At 35.0% G+C, this 15,879-nt stretch overlaps 1 protein-coding gene across 1 annotated transcript; it reads right to left on the bottom strand.

Moving 5' to 3' along the window:
* Positions 1-7,116: 7,116 nt before the first annotated feature.
* mdfic2 (MyoD family inhibitor domain containing 2) lies at positions 7,117-14,386 on the bottom strand. Its single transcript, XM_083559226.1, has 4 exons — positions 14,131-14,386; positions 13,449-13,533; positions 11,362-11,559; positions 7,117-9,923 (listed from the first exon to the last, which is right to left on the bottom strand). The coding sequence occupies exons 2-4, from the start codon at positions 13,531-13,533 to the stop codon at positions 9,667-9,669; spliced, it is 540 nt and encodes a 179-aa protein (XP_083415352.1). The 5' UTR covers positions 14,131-14,386; the 3' UTR covers positions 7,117-9,666.
* Between the last annotated feature and the right edge of the window lie 1,493 nt (positions 14,387-15,879).

Here is a 15,879-nt window from a genome sequence, read left to right on the forward strand (position 1 = left end):
CAGGTCTGAACCTATAAATACAGTAGGTAGTGTACTTATATGAAGCATGTTATGATTTTTAAATTTTTTCATCTTTTTTTGTATAAGTAATGTGTTCTTTTTCTATATAGGAAAATGAATATTTTAAGAACTACACCTCAAATTTGTGTTATATATTCCACAGTTCCTGGTCTTTTTCTGCATTAATTTACTGTAAGTGTTGCTTCACTGAGATGACGGCCCACAGCTGAAAATGAAAGACAGTGAACAAATTACAGTGTGAAGTTTATGATTTTTCTGCTGTCTTATTTAAAGCTGATTTCAAGCCATCTTCATCTCGAACGTGTCCAAACCCTAACATGCCAAACTAGGACTTGAGGAGAAAACTCTTTAAAGTTCAAGCTTGCTGAGGTATAAGTGGTCATAAATGCATTATTAATGACTCCTTGTGCTGCAATTACTGACAGAAGCAACTGCCTTACACACTGTCATGTTGTGCTAAACGGGTCTTGTGTGTGTGTATGTGTGTGTGTGTGTGTGTGTGTGTCTCTCTCTCTCTCTCTCTCTCTCTCTCTCTCTCTCTCTCTCTCTCTCTTTCTCTCTCTCATATGCTTCACATCAGCTTTGATTAATATGGAGGCTTGTCCTATTAGACATCTTCAGTGCAACAGAGTACAGCTCGGTTAGTGAGAACAGTTTGAAAAAGGTATACTTTTGGACCTAGACACCAAAATGTAGTGTAGATATTTCTAAGATTTATGTATACACACATCATATAGCTTTGTACCAATTGTTTAAAATATTAATACTTTTGCCAGAAACAAGCAAGAAGCAAAACTAACAAGACAAATCTCTGTCTCTCTCTATCTCTATCTCACACACACACACACACACACACACACACACACACACACACACACACACACACACACACACACACACACACACACACACACACACACATGCACACACAGGCATCCAAACATCCAGGAACGAGCAATTGACATTTGAGGGACCTTGACATAAACTTGGGTCTAATAATATGCATGTTTAAATGAGCAATTCTTGATAAACCCAGGTTGGTGCACCCATGGGAAGATTCAGTGGCCGTCTCTGTTCCAATTCAATTATTGAATCTTCATCAAGTCCATCCATTTATTTCAACCCCATTTCCAGATCACAGAAATAACCACTTGTACTCTATTTTTATCCCAAATGAACTGGGTACTAGAACGTATCTATATTTGTGGTAGAATGTGTGAGTTTCTGAAGCACGTGCTTTGTTTATTTCCTGTTTGTAATCTCATGGCTTATTGATGCAAGAAATCTCATGCGGTTTACACAGATTGGCTCACCTGCTGACAGGCAGCACTTCACACCCAGACACTGGGTGCAGAAATGCCATGGTGTTTACCATAAATAATAAAAAGGATGACATTTTGTCAACTTGTGTGCGTTTTCAGCATAATATTCGGTAAGGTGCTTAGGTGTGCATTATTGATTCGCACCCCTGTTTTTTTTTACAATGTTTGATGCCTGTATTTTCTGTGATTATGCACCTGTTTGGCATTACACTTCATGAATATATAACTTTATTAGTGATATACACCATACCTAATGCTTTTTTTTTTCTGCTGACCAGCTGCTCATGCCACAATAAACTTGCTTTGTTCAATGTTTAAAAAGCCAAATTTGTTTTTAAATCTCTTTTTCTTCCATTATTAATCAATCTATAAATGTGCTGTGTTTGTCATTCTTTCTGTTGAAAAACAAATCTTATCTTTTTCTTTTTTACTGCTGTGGATTTTTATTACAAAAATATGTCCTGAATGTTTTGGACGCTATGTAAATTCAATTCATCACACATGCATTAATTTGCTGTAGAAATAGTTCAGATATTGCATAACTCATGTTGATTAATGAGGTAGTGTGATTGCCTAACAGTCTGTTGGTATACTTGTTTTTTTAACTCCGACACATTTGCTCCTTGGGGGAGTATTCTGTTGGGAACGGGAAGCATGTTTTGTGCCATTTTGATAAATTAAAAAAGTTGTCTTGCGTGGCACAAAAGTGTTTTGTTTCTTCAAAACAGAGAGCTAGGGGTCTAGGGAATATACAAAGTCACCACACTACAAGGCAGATTTATATAATAGGTATAGCAGACAATGTGCTTAGTGCTTATATCTAATGTATAGTGATAAAGCCCCAATGTGGCATCACTTATCAGCAGAAGTAGGCTAGCTGATTATGCAGAACCTCTAGGATTAGTCCTCCTTTCCTTATTACAACCACAGGCCAGAAATGCTACACTAAACAAAATAATACTTGTGATAACACCATGGTCATATGTACATATATACATTTGTAGATACAGTCACTTCCTCATAAAGGAGCTTGCACTCTTTGGGAGAAAATCCTTATATCACAAGAGTATAGAACACTATCTATCTATCTATCTATCTATCTATCTATCTATCTATCTATCTATCTATCTATCTATCTATCTATCTATCTATCTATCTATCTATCTATCTATCTATCTATCTATCTATCTATCTATCTATCTATCTATCTATCTACAGTGAGGAAAATAAGTATTTGAACACTCTGCTATTTTGCAAGTTCTCCCACTTAGAAATCATGGAGGGGTCTGAAATTGTCATCGTAGGTGCATGTCCACTGTGAGAGACATAATCTAAAAAAAAAAAAATCCAGAAATCACAATGTATGACTTTTTAACTGTTTATTTGTATGATACAGCTGCAAATAAGTATTTGAACACCTGAGAAAGTCAATTTTAATATTTGGTACAGTAGCCTTTGTTTGCAATTACAAAGGTCAAATGTTTCCTGTAGTTTTCACCAGGTTTGCACACACTGCAGGAAGGATTTTGGCCCACTCCTCCACACAGATCTTCTCTAGATCAGTCAGGTTTCTGGCCTGTCGCTGAGAAACACGAAGTTTGAGCTCCCTCCAAAGATTCTCTATTGGGTTTAGGTCTGGAGACTGGCTAGGCCACACCAGAACCTTGATATGCTTCTTACAGAGCCACTCTTTGGTTATCCTGGCTGTGTGCTTCGGGTCATTGTCATGTTGGAAGACCCAGCCTCGACCCATCTTCAATGCTCTAACTGAGGGAAGGAGGTTGTTCCCCAAAATCTCGCAATACATGGCCCTGGTCATCCTCTCCTTAATACAGTGAAGTCGCCCTGTCCCATGTGCAGAAAAACACCCCCAAAGCATGATGCTACCACCCCCATGCTTCACAGTTGGGATGGTGTTCTTGGGATGGTACTCATCATTCTTCTTCCTCCAAACACGTTTAGTGGAATTATGACCCAAAAGTTCTATTTTGGTCTCATCTGACCACATGACTTTCTCCCATGACTCCTCTGGATCATCCAAATGGTCATTGGCAAACTTAAGACGTGCTGGTTTAAGCAGGTGAACCTTCCGTGCCATGCATGATTTCAAACCATGACGTCTTAGTGTATTACCAAAAGTAACATTGGAAACGGTGGTCCCAGCTCTTTTCAGGTCATGGACCAGCTCCTCCCGTGTAGTTCTGGGCCGATTTCTCACCTTCCTTAGGATCATTGAGACCCTTGGATTGAGTTGGATTCTTACTGATTGTATGGGGTGGACAGGTGTCTTTATGCAGCTAACGACCTCAACAGGTGCATCTAATTTAGGATAATAAATGTAGTGGAGGTGGACATTTTAAAGGCAGACTAACAGGTCTTGAGGGTCAGAATTCTAGCTGATAGACAGGTGTTCAAATACTTATTTGCAGCTGTATCATACAAATAAATAGTTTTAAAATCATATATTGTGATTTCTGGATTTTTTTTTTTAGATTATGTCTCTCACAGTGGACATGCACCTACGATGACAATTTCAGACCCCTCCATTATTTCTAAATGGGAGAACTTGCAAAATAGCAGGGTGTTTAAATACTTATTTTCCTCACTCTATCTATCTATCTATCTATCTATCTATCTATCTATCTATCTATCTATCTATCTATCTATCTATCTATCTATCTATCTATCTATCTATCTATCTATCTATCTATCCATCCATCCATCCATCCATCCATCCATCCATCCATCCATCCATCCATCCATCCATCCATCCATCCATCTAATGTTATTGCCTTTGTAAAATGTTAATTTCTGAATCAAAATGCTAATTTTAAAAGGATATTAGTAGAATTAATGAGAAGCTTAGTCTATTGTAAAACTTTGAAAAAAAGCATACTAGATAAAGTTTTTTTGTCATGCTTGTTGAGATGTACCATGTGTGTGTGTGTGTGTGTGTGTGTGTGTGTGTGTGTGTGTGTGTGTGTGTGTGTCTGTCGCTTCTTTATGAAAACTGGTAATATTTTAAAGGTAACTCATTTAGCCTTGTTTTCTTGGTCACTGGGTCGCAATAATATGTACTATTTCAGATGGTTAATATATATTCATTTATTCATTTTCTCCCGCTTATCCGTAAGGTTAATATATATAATATATATAGTAGCAAAAATGTAATTATATAATTTACATGTAATAATACAATTATTTAGAATAATAATGGTTAATATATATATTCATTATCATTATTATAAATAATTGTATTATTACATGTCATTTATATAATTACATTTTTGCTACTGTTTACTTTATCTCGTTACAACAAGTTGACCGGCGGAGATATTTTGTGTTTTGTGTATCGTCTTGTGTTGTCTTTGCAGTGTTTGCACCAGGTTGCACACATGCACTTTATGTGGCGAGGACACTTACTAGTCCTCAGCCTTGTGTTTTTCTGTGATTCTTGTTTTATGTTGTTTTATGTAGCATCAGGGTTCTGGATGAACGTTGTTTCATTTCACTGTGTACTGCGTCAGCTATATATGGTTGAAATGACAATAAAAGCTTCTTGACTTGACTTGGCTTGACTTAATAACATCAATCAATAGATAATTCAAGTGCAGAAAATCAGTAGATATATTCAACCTTTTGAATGCTATAATGTAACACATAAACAAGATTATTGGAGGTTTAATACATTTTTACCAGCTTCTTACAACTCTGCATGGATGACAGCCCCTTGTCTCTTAATACAAGCCTGTCTTAAGGAAACCTCATTAACATTTTGCAGTTATCCCACAAGCTACACATTTGTCCAGAGAGACCATTTCAAATGCAGATTCATCTAGAAATGATACATTACTATTTGGGCTATAACACGGAAGTTGAATAGGCTACTCAGCGCAATATTCAGATTAATATTCACTTATGCCAGAAAAAAATTATATATTAATACCAGCGTGTGTGCCAATTTTGCAACAATAAAGAAGAAGCATGATGTAGCTATGACTAAATAAAAATTTTAAAACCTTGGTTATTTAAATTTGACAGAAAAAGGAAATGATAAAGATTATGTTTGGTTCTTACAACTGCCCGAAAATCTTTAGTGCATGATTTTGTTAATAGCTGTGCTTTTACTGTAAGTTGGTTTACATGCAATCAATAACAATGAAATACCATGTTCTGTGCCACCATAAACATACTAGCACTCTGAGGTTTCCAGTGTGAGTACATACTGATCTATATAGATGTGGGCGGTTCTGAGAAACAGTGTGACAGATCCTCAATAAAAATCATGGCAGATGGCCTGTATTTAGATAGCATGGCCTTGATTTCTCCAACATTCATATATCACATATAAAAGACTTGTATCTCTCCAAAAGCAGGAGTTAAAAAATAAACAGAGTTGTGTTCAGGATTGCTAAAACCTTAATAAACCTTATATAAAATCACAGTGCAAATAGAAGTATAAGTCTCCTATTAACAGTTTGTTCACTCATTTTTTTTCACTAATTATATTTGACTAGTTTTTACTGTTTTACTGGTTATCACTATAATATTAGACATATTTAAAAAAAAAAGCTGCAACTGCTTTGAAGACCAACAGCATAGTTTGAGCTAAATAGATTTAGATTTACCGGGGTGGAGAGGTGGCTTCGAGGAGTTATAGCAGCCTCATCAGCAGAGGCCATGGAGTGTGGGATCGATACTCTACTAATGCAACGCTTTCATTATATCTTCTGACCCAGGGACAAACACTAAAAGCAGCCAGGCTAATCCGATGGCTCCGGGACCCTTAAGGGGATGCCTCAGTCACTTTTCCCCAGTAGATGCCTCAAACTCTCAAGACCTTTACCACTAAGCATTAAGAGGGGCACATTAACACCTAGCCTTTTGTATAGTGTGTCCGGCATTTTTATGTGCCTAACAAGAACACAATAAATTGCTCCTCATTACGCAGTAATTAACTCCACCCCAAAGCCCCCCGTACCCCCCTAGTCAAGGCCCATCCATTCTCCTTCTCCTGCTGCGTGCCTCTTTAATTTCCTCACCTCTGCAGGGGGTAGGGGCACAGAGATACGGTACCATGCTCCATCATTTCCTGCCATATGTGCCTTCTGCAGATTGAGTCCACAGATCTTCTAATAGGACAACACCTGGAAAAGGGCGGGAGTCTTGTGACCTAAGATGATTAAGTTGAACATTGAACCCTGATTTGATCAGTTTATAAGGTTGTCTAGAAACTAGTGATGAGATAAATCCTTGATAATCCCTATAGACCTTGAAGTCCCTTGAGTTTTTTCCGTAACTTGCAGTGTTAATTGTTAAAATTAGATTATTAATTTGACAAAGAAGAGAAACACCTGTCAAGAGACAGAGATGGCTTTTGGTGATTGAAAGGTATATCTAATGCAAGCCCACAAGGCAGTTACCTAGCAGGAAAGATATATTAAGTTTGGATAGCTCAAAGGCACATATCCTAACTTACTAACAGGAGGGGGTTAACACATTTATTAGAAATGTAGCTAACACACATACATACACACACACACTCTCTCAGAGGGACCACATAGTACAAATGATAATCTTGGGGAATGCTGTAAATGAATAATGTTCTTGATTTAATGCATCTTAGTTTAATCCCTGGTTTAATGCTGTATGATCAAATATTTGGTTTATTGGAAATTCTCTACAGTGCTATGAGATCAATTCATTATTATTATCTGAGCTACTGTGCATAGTAACAATATGCAACCGCACACACAAATAGAAGTCAAGGTTAATCCTGTCAGTTTCTTTATTAATTCTTCATATACATTCTGTGCTTTAATTAGATATAGCATCTGATAACACACGAATCATCACAAGTGTTCTTGATAATACCGGCTTTTTAATTTTTTTTATTTTTAAATTGGTCAGACCTGACCCTTCATAAACAGAACATTAAAACATTTATCTCATCCAATCACTCTATTGTGCACTTTAAAATATTATAAAAACACAACACCAGTTCAACTACTACTCATGCCTTGACTATAAGTGCATCAACAGCATCAACAGACAAAATTACTGTGTAAGTGTAGTACATCTTAACCACGAAAAGCTTATAAGAACCAAATGTCAAGCACACATTAAGCATTGGGAGTGTATTTCCATAAAGAACATGGGTTTGAAAAAATTTGGTGAGACACAAATGCTTAAAAAAATACTATAAATGGTTAATATTTCATTGACTCTCACTGCACAGGAGAGCAGTGCAGGTTTTGAAAAAATTTAAAAAACAACAAAAGAAAAAAACAGTGTGCACTTCACAGGACAGCCTTCTCTTATCTCTCTTTAATTATATGAACACGAAGCAGGGTAACAATAAACAAAAAAAAAAACAATTACACGTAAAATAAAAAAAGAAACAAACATGTAAACATGATAGCACGATGAACAGAGACTGCTTGTTCCTGACAAAATAAAACAAATGATTGTTTATCTGTATTTTGTACTATTTTACAATAATGACCCTATTCTATGGTTCATTCTTCTTTGCAAACTGTAATACACTACAACAAATCCCAAAGAAGCACTTGCAGATTGCAAGGTTGCTCTATACATCGAAGAAAAAAAAAAAGAAGACAAAATTGGAGCAGATGATAGGAAAAGTCACACCATGTGTAAAACCATTAGAAAATCTAAACAGCCCATGTGACTCCCAAAGCTATCAGGAAATTTGACAAGGATCCAAAAAGTTTAAGACATACAGATGTTTTTGGTTTAACCAAGCATCTGTTTGCACAAGCATGACTGGTGTGGAAAAAACCACAGTGGGACACAATAAGTTATTTTATGGCACCATAATAAGCTGGGTTTTTATAATTACTTACACAAAAAGCAAATTGGACATGGCCTGAGACCTCGTTTTGAAACAGACTAAGCATGTAATGTTGAACATGCATGAGTGAGGCTATGCAGCATTCGCATTCAATTATTTAAAAAGAGAGCATTGAAATAAATGCTGTACCAATTATATCTCTTTGCAGTTAAAATTGAACTTAGAAACAATTTCATGCAATGCATTGGTTTACACACCAGGCAATGAGCTGGATTCTGTCAGAGAAATATTTGTTTTTCTTTGATAAATGCTTTTACACATTGAAAATGAGGTTCAAATGAGTAAAAATTGGCTAGTTGTCTTTTTTTTCTGAAGGGACATGCTGATTTGCAGTTTTGGAATAGTCAAACTGCACTAAGGTTTCAGAACAAATAGTAGAGTTATTAGTAAATATCAATATGTAAACACAGACTAACTCAACATTTGATTCTACAGTGATATTCAGAACAAACTGTACATGAAAGCTCCTGAGAGCTGTGTTAGAGTAATTCAAAAATTGCTGACTTCCTTGTTGTAAAGAATTTTTTGACATGGTTGGTTAAAATCACACAACTGATGAAGATGGTACTCATTGAACTCATCTTGAATTACTAGTAAGACACAAATTTTAACTATAAATACACTATACACAAATATAGCAATGAAGTTTGTGTGCACCTGACCATTACACCTTATATGGTTCTTCCCCAAACAACTGCCACTAATTTGGAAGCAATTGTCTACAATGTCTTTTTTATGCTGTAGAATGTCTTTGTATTTCCCTCCTCTTGAACTAAGGTTCCAAAAATATTCCAGCAAGGCATGTAAAAAAATTTAAGAACTTGAGTGCACCACTAAGAATTGGAACACCGCCAGAAACAAAACCATGGAACAAAACCATCAAAAGCTGCTAGTGCAGGAAAGAAGGACCAATGTTGAAAAGGGATGTTTAATAAGCACATATGGGCATGACGGTCAGGTGTCCACATGCTTTCCTATTACATGTCAAATGCCCAAATGTGGCAGAAATGATCAACTTAGCTATCAATTTGCAGTGGTCTTCCTGAACAGAGAACAAAGATTGATGGACTCTAGAAAGACATGTGTCCTACAGAAATAACATCTCATGCTGCATGCTCAAGAATAACATGATTTCAACCTCTCCATGACAGTCACCATGCATTTGAGCTTGTGTTAGCATCTCGCATCATTTCTCCAGATTTCACGCACATTTTTTCTACTTTGTGTTTCTTCAAAGGTTCTTTGTGTGGTTCACCATGCCAAACCATATCATTACATTTAGGCAATTCTACAGACATACTACATTCTAAGTTGATGTTTATGCACTATATCATTTGACACTCACATTGCTCGATATATATGCAGTAATAATTGACAATTCTGCATTACCCATCGGCTTCGGCCCTGTAGTCCATTTCTACAGCCCAGTTTATCGGGTTGGCTAGTATGCTAACGGTAACAAATCTCGGAAATCTCCATGGCTAACTCAAGACAATCGGCGGTATCCTGGCAGGCATCAAACAAGCCACAGTCAATGTCGCAGTACCAGTTCCAGTCGCTGCTTTGGGCTGGCTCTAATGGAGCAAACAAATAGCTGCAGGCTGGGCAGATTTGATTAGCAGCACGTTTACACGTGTCAGGCAGCGTGAGGCATAGCTCATAGAACTGGCAGAAGAGGCAGCTGAGTATGATCCCCGCACAGGCATCTGATCAGCAGAGAAGAAGTAATCAAGGGAGTATCAGGCAATAAGAAAGGAAGTCATTCCTTATTCATAGAGAAATTCAGAGTGGAAAACATAAGCTGTCTCAAGGCATCTTAATGGAGTGTACTAACTGTTGTCTTGCAGTTTATCAGTTTAGTCAGCAAGATTATTTCAGAGCCAGCTCAGATACACTAATTGCATACATTGTGATCTTAAACAGGTGGTCTAAACACTGATGCAGCTGTAGGAACAAAGATACAAAATGCAAAAATGTTTGGCCACAAGAAAATCTAGCCTGTATTTGTCTTAGAATTATTTAGTAGATAATGTGTTTTTAATTATTCTTTATTTTATAAGACATTTCTGTCTAACTGATCCAGTTCTGATATAGCTCTATCTATCTATCTATCTATCTATCTATCTATCTATCTATCTATCTATCTATCTATCTATCTATCTATCTATCTATCTATCTATCTATCTATCTATCTATCTATCCATCTATCTATCTATCTATCTATCTATCTATCTATCTATCTATCTATCTATCTATCTATCTATCTATCTATCTATCTAGTGCAACTATGATGAGCCATAGCATGAATCCCTTTCAATTGTACAGCTAAAGAAAGTCTTTAATGACTTGTGACAAAACTGCTAAGTACATTATCACACATGTAATAAAAACTAAAAGCTTCAAAGAAGCTTATTGGCTTCTAAAGAGACACTCAATGTCCCTTAATGGTATCTCTCAGCACCTCTTGTTTATAACATTTAAAAGCACCCTTTCCCTCATGGCATTTCCTAACACATGCATAATTTAATGAATCAAATTTCCCTCCCTAAGAGAAAGGGAACACAGGGAGTTATTTGAAGACCTAATCAATTACCATCCATCTCTATTGATGATCTTTTCTTTCCTCGAAAGGTCATCTCTACTGTCTTTATCACACCACAAGGTCAGATAAACAGAATATATTAAAATAAAATCTTTTGAGGTGCAATGACATGTGGATTAATGTGATTTTGGATAAATGTAAAACATTTAGTATTAAGCAACAGTTTTAATTACTTCCACGCAATTAAAACAAACACTTATGAACCATTATCTCCACTAAGAATGATAATACAATCTGCAGAAACTTCATACTTCGTGACTTGATTGCGAAATTGCAATTGTGCTGACTAAATGAATCACACACATAGCTTGTAACACAAAGATGTTGTATATAGACTTTATGAGCTAAAGCATTAACTACTCCAGTAAAGTAAAAGAAACAAAAGCTCAATTACTGTAGAGCTTTATATCTTACTGCTAATTGTAAAACAAGTACAGCCCCTATACAAATACTCAATAATATGATATCATTGAATATATTTGCATAAATGGTAATGGCAAATATATATAGCAAAGGCATTTGTTGTGATTGCTGTGATTCACCTTCAGCATCCTGAGTGTCAGGTAAGGAGTTTGTAGAAGAGGTGATAGTGCTACACCTATTCACAGAGGAGAGCGCATACGAGGATCCAGCAGAGGCTGCAGCTACTTTGGCATCTTCAGAATCCATCTCTGGTATGGGACTAAGTCTCTGCAAGGTCCTGCCTGGAGCTGTGCTAGTCACTGTCTTGCCTGTTAAATCTGAAGAAACAATATGTTTTAAATAAGATTGCTATTAAAAATTATAATGTACAGGCTTTATTGTTCCAAAATCTAAAACAACAAATGGAAGCCAAAATGAGCTCTAAATATTGTTCCTCATTTATTTTTTTCTTAAAAAGCACATGGACACATAATATTAATATCCTGACAGGATGTGTATGTTCTAAGGATTTAGATTTTTTTTAACTCATATATATTAATCCTCACTTATTTCCATGTGTCTCATGTACACAACATGTTAAAGAAGTTTCATGAACCAATCATCCCCAAATAGTGCTAGAAGTACAACTCCCCTATACGTCAATAAAAATTTATAAAATATATATAAGGAACGTATGTTAAAATATAGAAGCACTAGTGACAATGCTTTAGTAATTCATGTGGCATACAGTGTAGTAGAACTGACCAATGAACATACATATGAATCAATATGAATTCAAATTACTGTCTGATAAATAATGGTGTCTTGGCTTACAGTTTGACTTACTGACCCAATCTATAGAGCCAATTGTGAGGAGAAGGTAAATTAATAATATGTAGTGGACTCAAAGTAGGATGTATATATCAAACAATGAATCTATAGTGCATTACATTCAGAAGTCAGAAAAGTTTTCAGCCTTAGACAACTATTTGCCCCCAGCATTTGTCCTCAAGCTTAAATGCTTATAAGCTTGGCCAGATTCATAGCTGAAATATGCTCATACTCAACAGCGGGCCTCCGAGCCCAAAACCCCTTCAATAATGAATCTGCTTTTCACAGACAGAATGGAATGCAAACTATTAATGAATTATGGCCCTGACTGAGCATGCCTGTTTATTTTTCTCCCACCTATCCCGTATGAATAATTCAACTGGGTTTTTCTCTCTTTTATTTAACATTTAATGGGTTATCATTGATTAATATTGCAGAAATATTTTTCCAAAAAGATATCTGCATTTGTTAGTTCATCAGAAAACTGTTGTGCATTGCATGGATTTATTCCCACCTAAAGGAGATTATTTCAAATTCAGAAATTTAGGTAAAATGCATAATGTCTGATGTGGGTATCATCAGTTTCCCTCAGTATAAACAATTTATAATCAGGTTTATGGACCTTAGAGCATTGTTGTAACAAGGAATAAGATGTGTTACTAAAATTATTCATATAACAACTAAATTATAAGAGCTAAATATCACATTTAGGAGACTAGAATTATATGTAAATACATTGTTCACATGTTGCATTATCAGTTGGATCTCACAGAAATAAGGCAGATCTTGAAATGAGTAAGAGTTACTAGATTTTACACAAGAGCAATATTGAGGAAAATCTACAACCCTTCATTCCCCCTCCATTTCCCTCTGTTTCTTTCCCTCATCATAAAATTCATTCATATCTGTTGTCTTGTGGGAATTCTTACAAAGTGCTACTGTGAGACGTCACAACCTTTCATGAGATCTTTTTCTAACACACTTATCCATAACGAGCGTTTTGCGAAATCGGAACGTGATCTATGAACACACTATTGAATGACTATCTGTACATACATATCTATATTTAATAGTCAGTTTGTTTTGGGTTTGGTTTCAGTTTGGTTTTGGCTTGTTCAATCAATCAATCAATCAATCAATCAATCAATCAATCAATCAATTAGTGTGTCTGTCTGTCGGTTTGTCTGTCGGTTTGTCTGTCTGCCTATGTATCTGCTATTCCAAAGAGGGCTTGCAAAGCTTGCATTAAAAACGCAATTGTGTAGTAAACGTCTACAGTATTCACTTGTGTAGACAAATTGTCCTTTAAGCAGCACTTAAACAAAACAAAAAAAACCTCACAATAATTATATTATAGTACTTAATAAATATTATACAAAAAAGCTTTAGAGCTTACCATCTAGAACCAAGCTGTCTTTCTCCTTAGCTCTATCCATGTCACATTCTATCACCTCATCACTTCTGACAGTTGTTCCAGCCATCTGTACCACCATGGCAATAAAAAAATAAATGATACAGGACAGAAATAGCTGGCGACAAATGATGGCAATAGTTTAAAACATGATGTGATAATGCCAGCTGTCTGACTTGACAAAGTTGTGCAATTATAAACAATGCATATAAATGGCAATCAAATCAGTAGACATCTACTGATAACACAAAAAAGAAAATCTGTGCATGCATGCTTTTAAAAGACAGGGAAAGCAGTAACAAATACAAGGAAAAATTCCTGTAGCACATTATATATATATATATATATATATATATATATATATATATATATATATATATATATATATATATATATATATATATATATATATATATACACCGTTTTTTTTGGATATTAATTCAGAAGCTTTAGAGAATCACAGGACTTTATACACAGAACATAACACTGGCTCATGCTGTAAAATTATATAACACTTCATACATCAACACGTCATGCTGTATCTACCCCAGAAATATTAGACAAATATTTATTAATGTACAATTTCAGAGTAAATTAGTTTCATTTAAAAGAAAACCGTCAGAAATAGCATTAATCCTTGATTGTATGAAAATGATTCAGAACTTACAGTGCAGCTGTACAGATGTATAAGTCAGATCCGAGATAACCGGCTTCACACACTTCATGGCACCCAGCCTTATTGTAAACGCAATATTACAGCATTATCTAATAAAAAAAAACACATTACAACGTTTGTAAAGCTGCAGGGCGGACAAAATAAAGAAATACAAACAAACAAACAAAGATTCAACTGGTTCATTAAAGGAATCGGGTTTCTCTGCTCAGATTACTGACGAGAGATTTACGAACGAATCATTCTGTATGAACGATTCCTTTATAAGAATCAAACGAATCGATTCGCAAAGACGAACGGATCAAAAACTATATAAATAAATAAATATTTATTTATTTATTTATTTATTTATTTATTTATTTATTTATTTATTTATTTATAAATGTACATATATATATATATATATATATATATATATATATATATATATATATATATATATATATATATATATATTTATACATTTAAAAAAAATAAATTATATATATATATATATATATATATATATATATATATATATATATATATATATATATATATATATATATATATATATACAGTACAGATCAAAAGTTTGGACACACCTTCTCATTCAAAGAGTTTTCTTTATTTTCATGACTATGAAAATTGTAGATTCACACTGAAGGCATCAAAACTATGAATTAACACATGTGGAATTATATATGGAATTATATACATAACAAAAAAGTGTGAAACAACTGAAAAATATCATATTCTAGGTTCTTCAAAGTAGCCACCTTTTGCTTTGATTACTGATTTGCACACTCTTGGCATTGTCTTGATGAGCTTCAAGAGGTAGTCACCTGAAATGGTCTTCCAACAGTCTTGAAGGAGTTCCCCGAGAGATGCTTGGCACTTATTGGCCCTTTTGCCTTCACTCTGCGGTCCAGCTCACCCCTAAACCATCTCGATTGGGTTCAGGTCCGGTGACTGTGGAGGCCAGGTCATCTGGCGCAGCACCCCATCACTCTCCTTCTTGGTCAAATAGCCCTTGATGCCTTCCGTGTGACTCTACAATTTTCATAGTCATGAAAATAAAGAAAACTCTTTGAATGAGAAGGTGTTTCCAAACTTCTGGTCTGTACTGTGTAATATATATATATATATATATATATATATATATATATATATATATATATATATATATATATATATATTATATATATATATATATATATGACGGGGGATATGAATACTTTCTGAATGTGCTGTATATACACACACACACACAAAACACAATCTTATAAAACAATAACAAGTGAAAGTACAAAATTGTCTTCTTATTTTTTTGTTTATTTGTTTTTTTTTTCTTTTGAGGGCATCATCTAATTCATTAACTCTACAATAGCCTACTAAAAATATATATTCTTTAAATGTTAGAATTCCCCATATTTTAATATTAATTTGTAAAGTATTTGCACAGAAAACTAGTAGTATTATGAAAAATAGTTTATGGAATTTATATCATTCATGTCACTCTAACAATAATCAATAGTTTGTGAAATTTCTCTTAATCCTTGCATACTTGTATATTATTTAGGGGTTGCATTTAACATGTAGAGATGTACATTATTAAGGAATGTGGTTCTGAATTTGATTTTGCGTAATACATTTTAAGGCCCTTAACCCTCTATGCTCCGGGGGTCCCTTACGAGGGACATATCAAGGTCCGTGACGTCGGAGTAACGTGGGGCCGCCTTCCCGTGGGCTCACCACCTGCAG

The sequence above is a fragment of the Silurus aristotelis genome (genome assembly GCF_946808225.1).
Source record: "Silurus aristotelis genome assembly, chromosome: 2".
Classification (NCBI taxonomy): Eukaryota; Metazoa; Chordata; class Actinopteri; order Siluriformes; family Siluridae; genus Silurus; species Silurus aristotelis.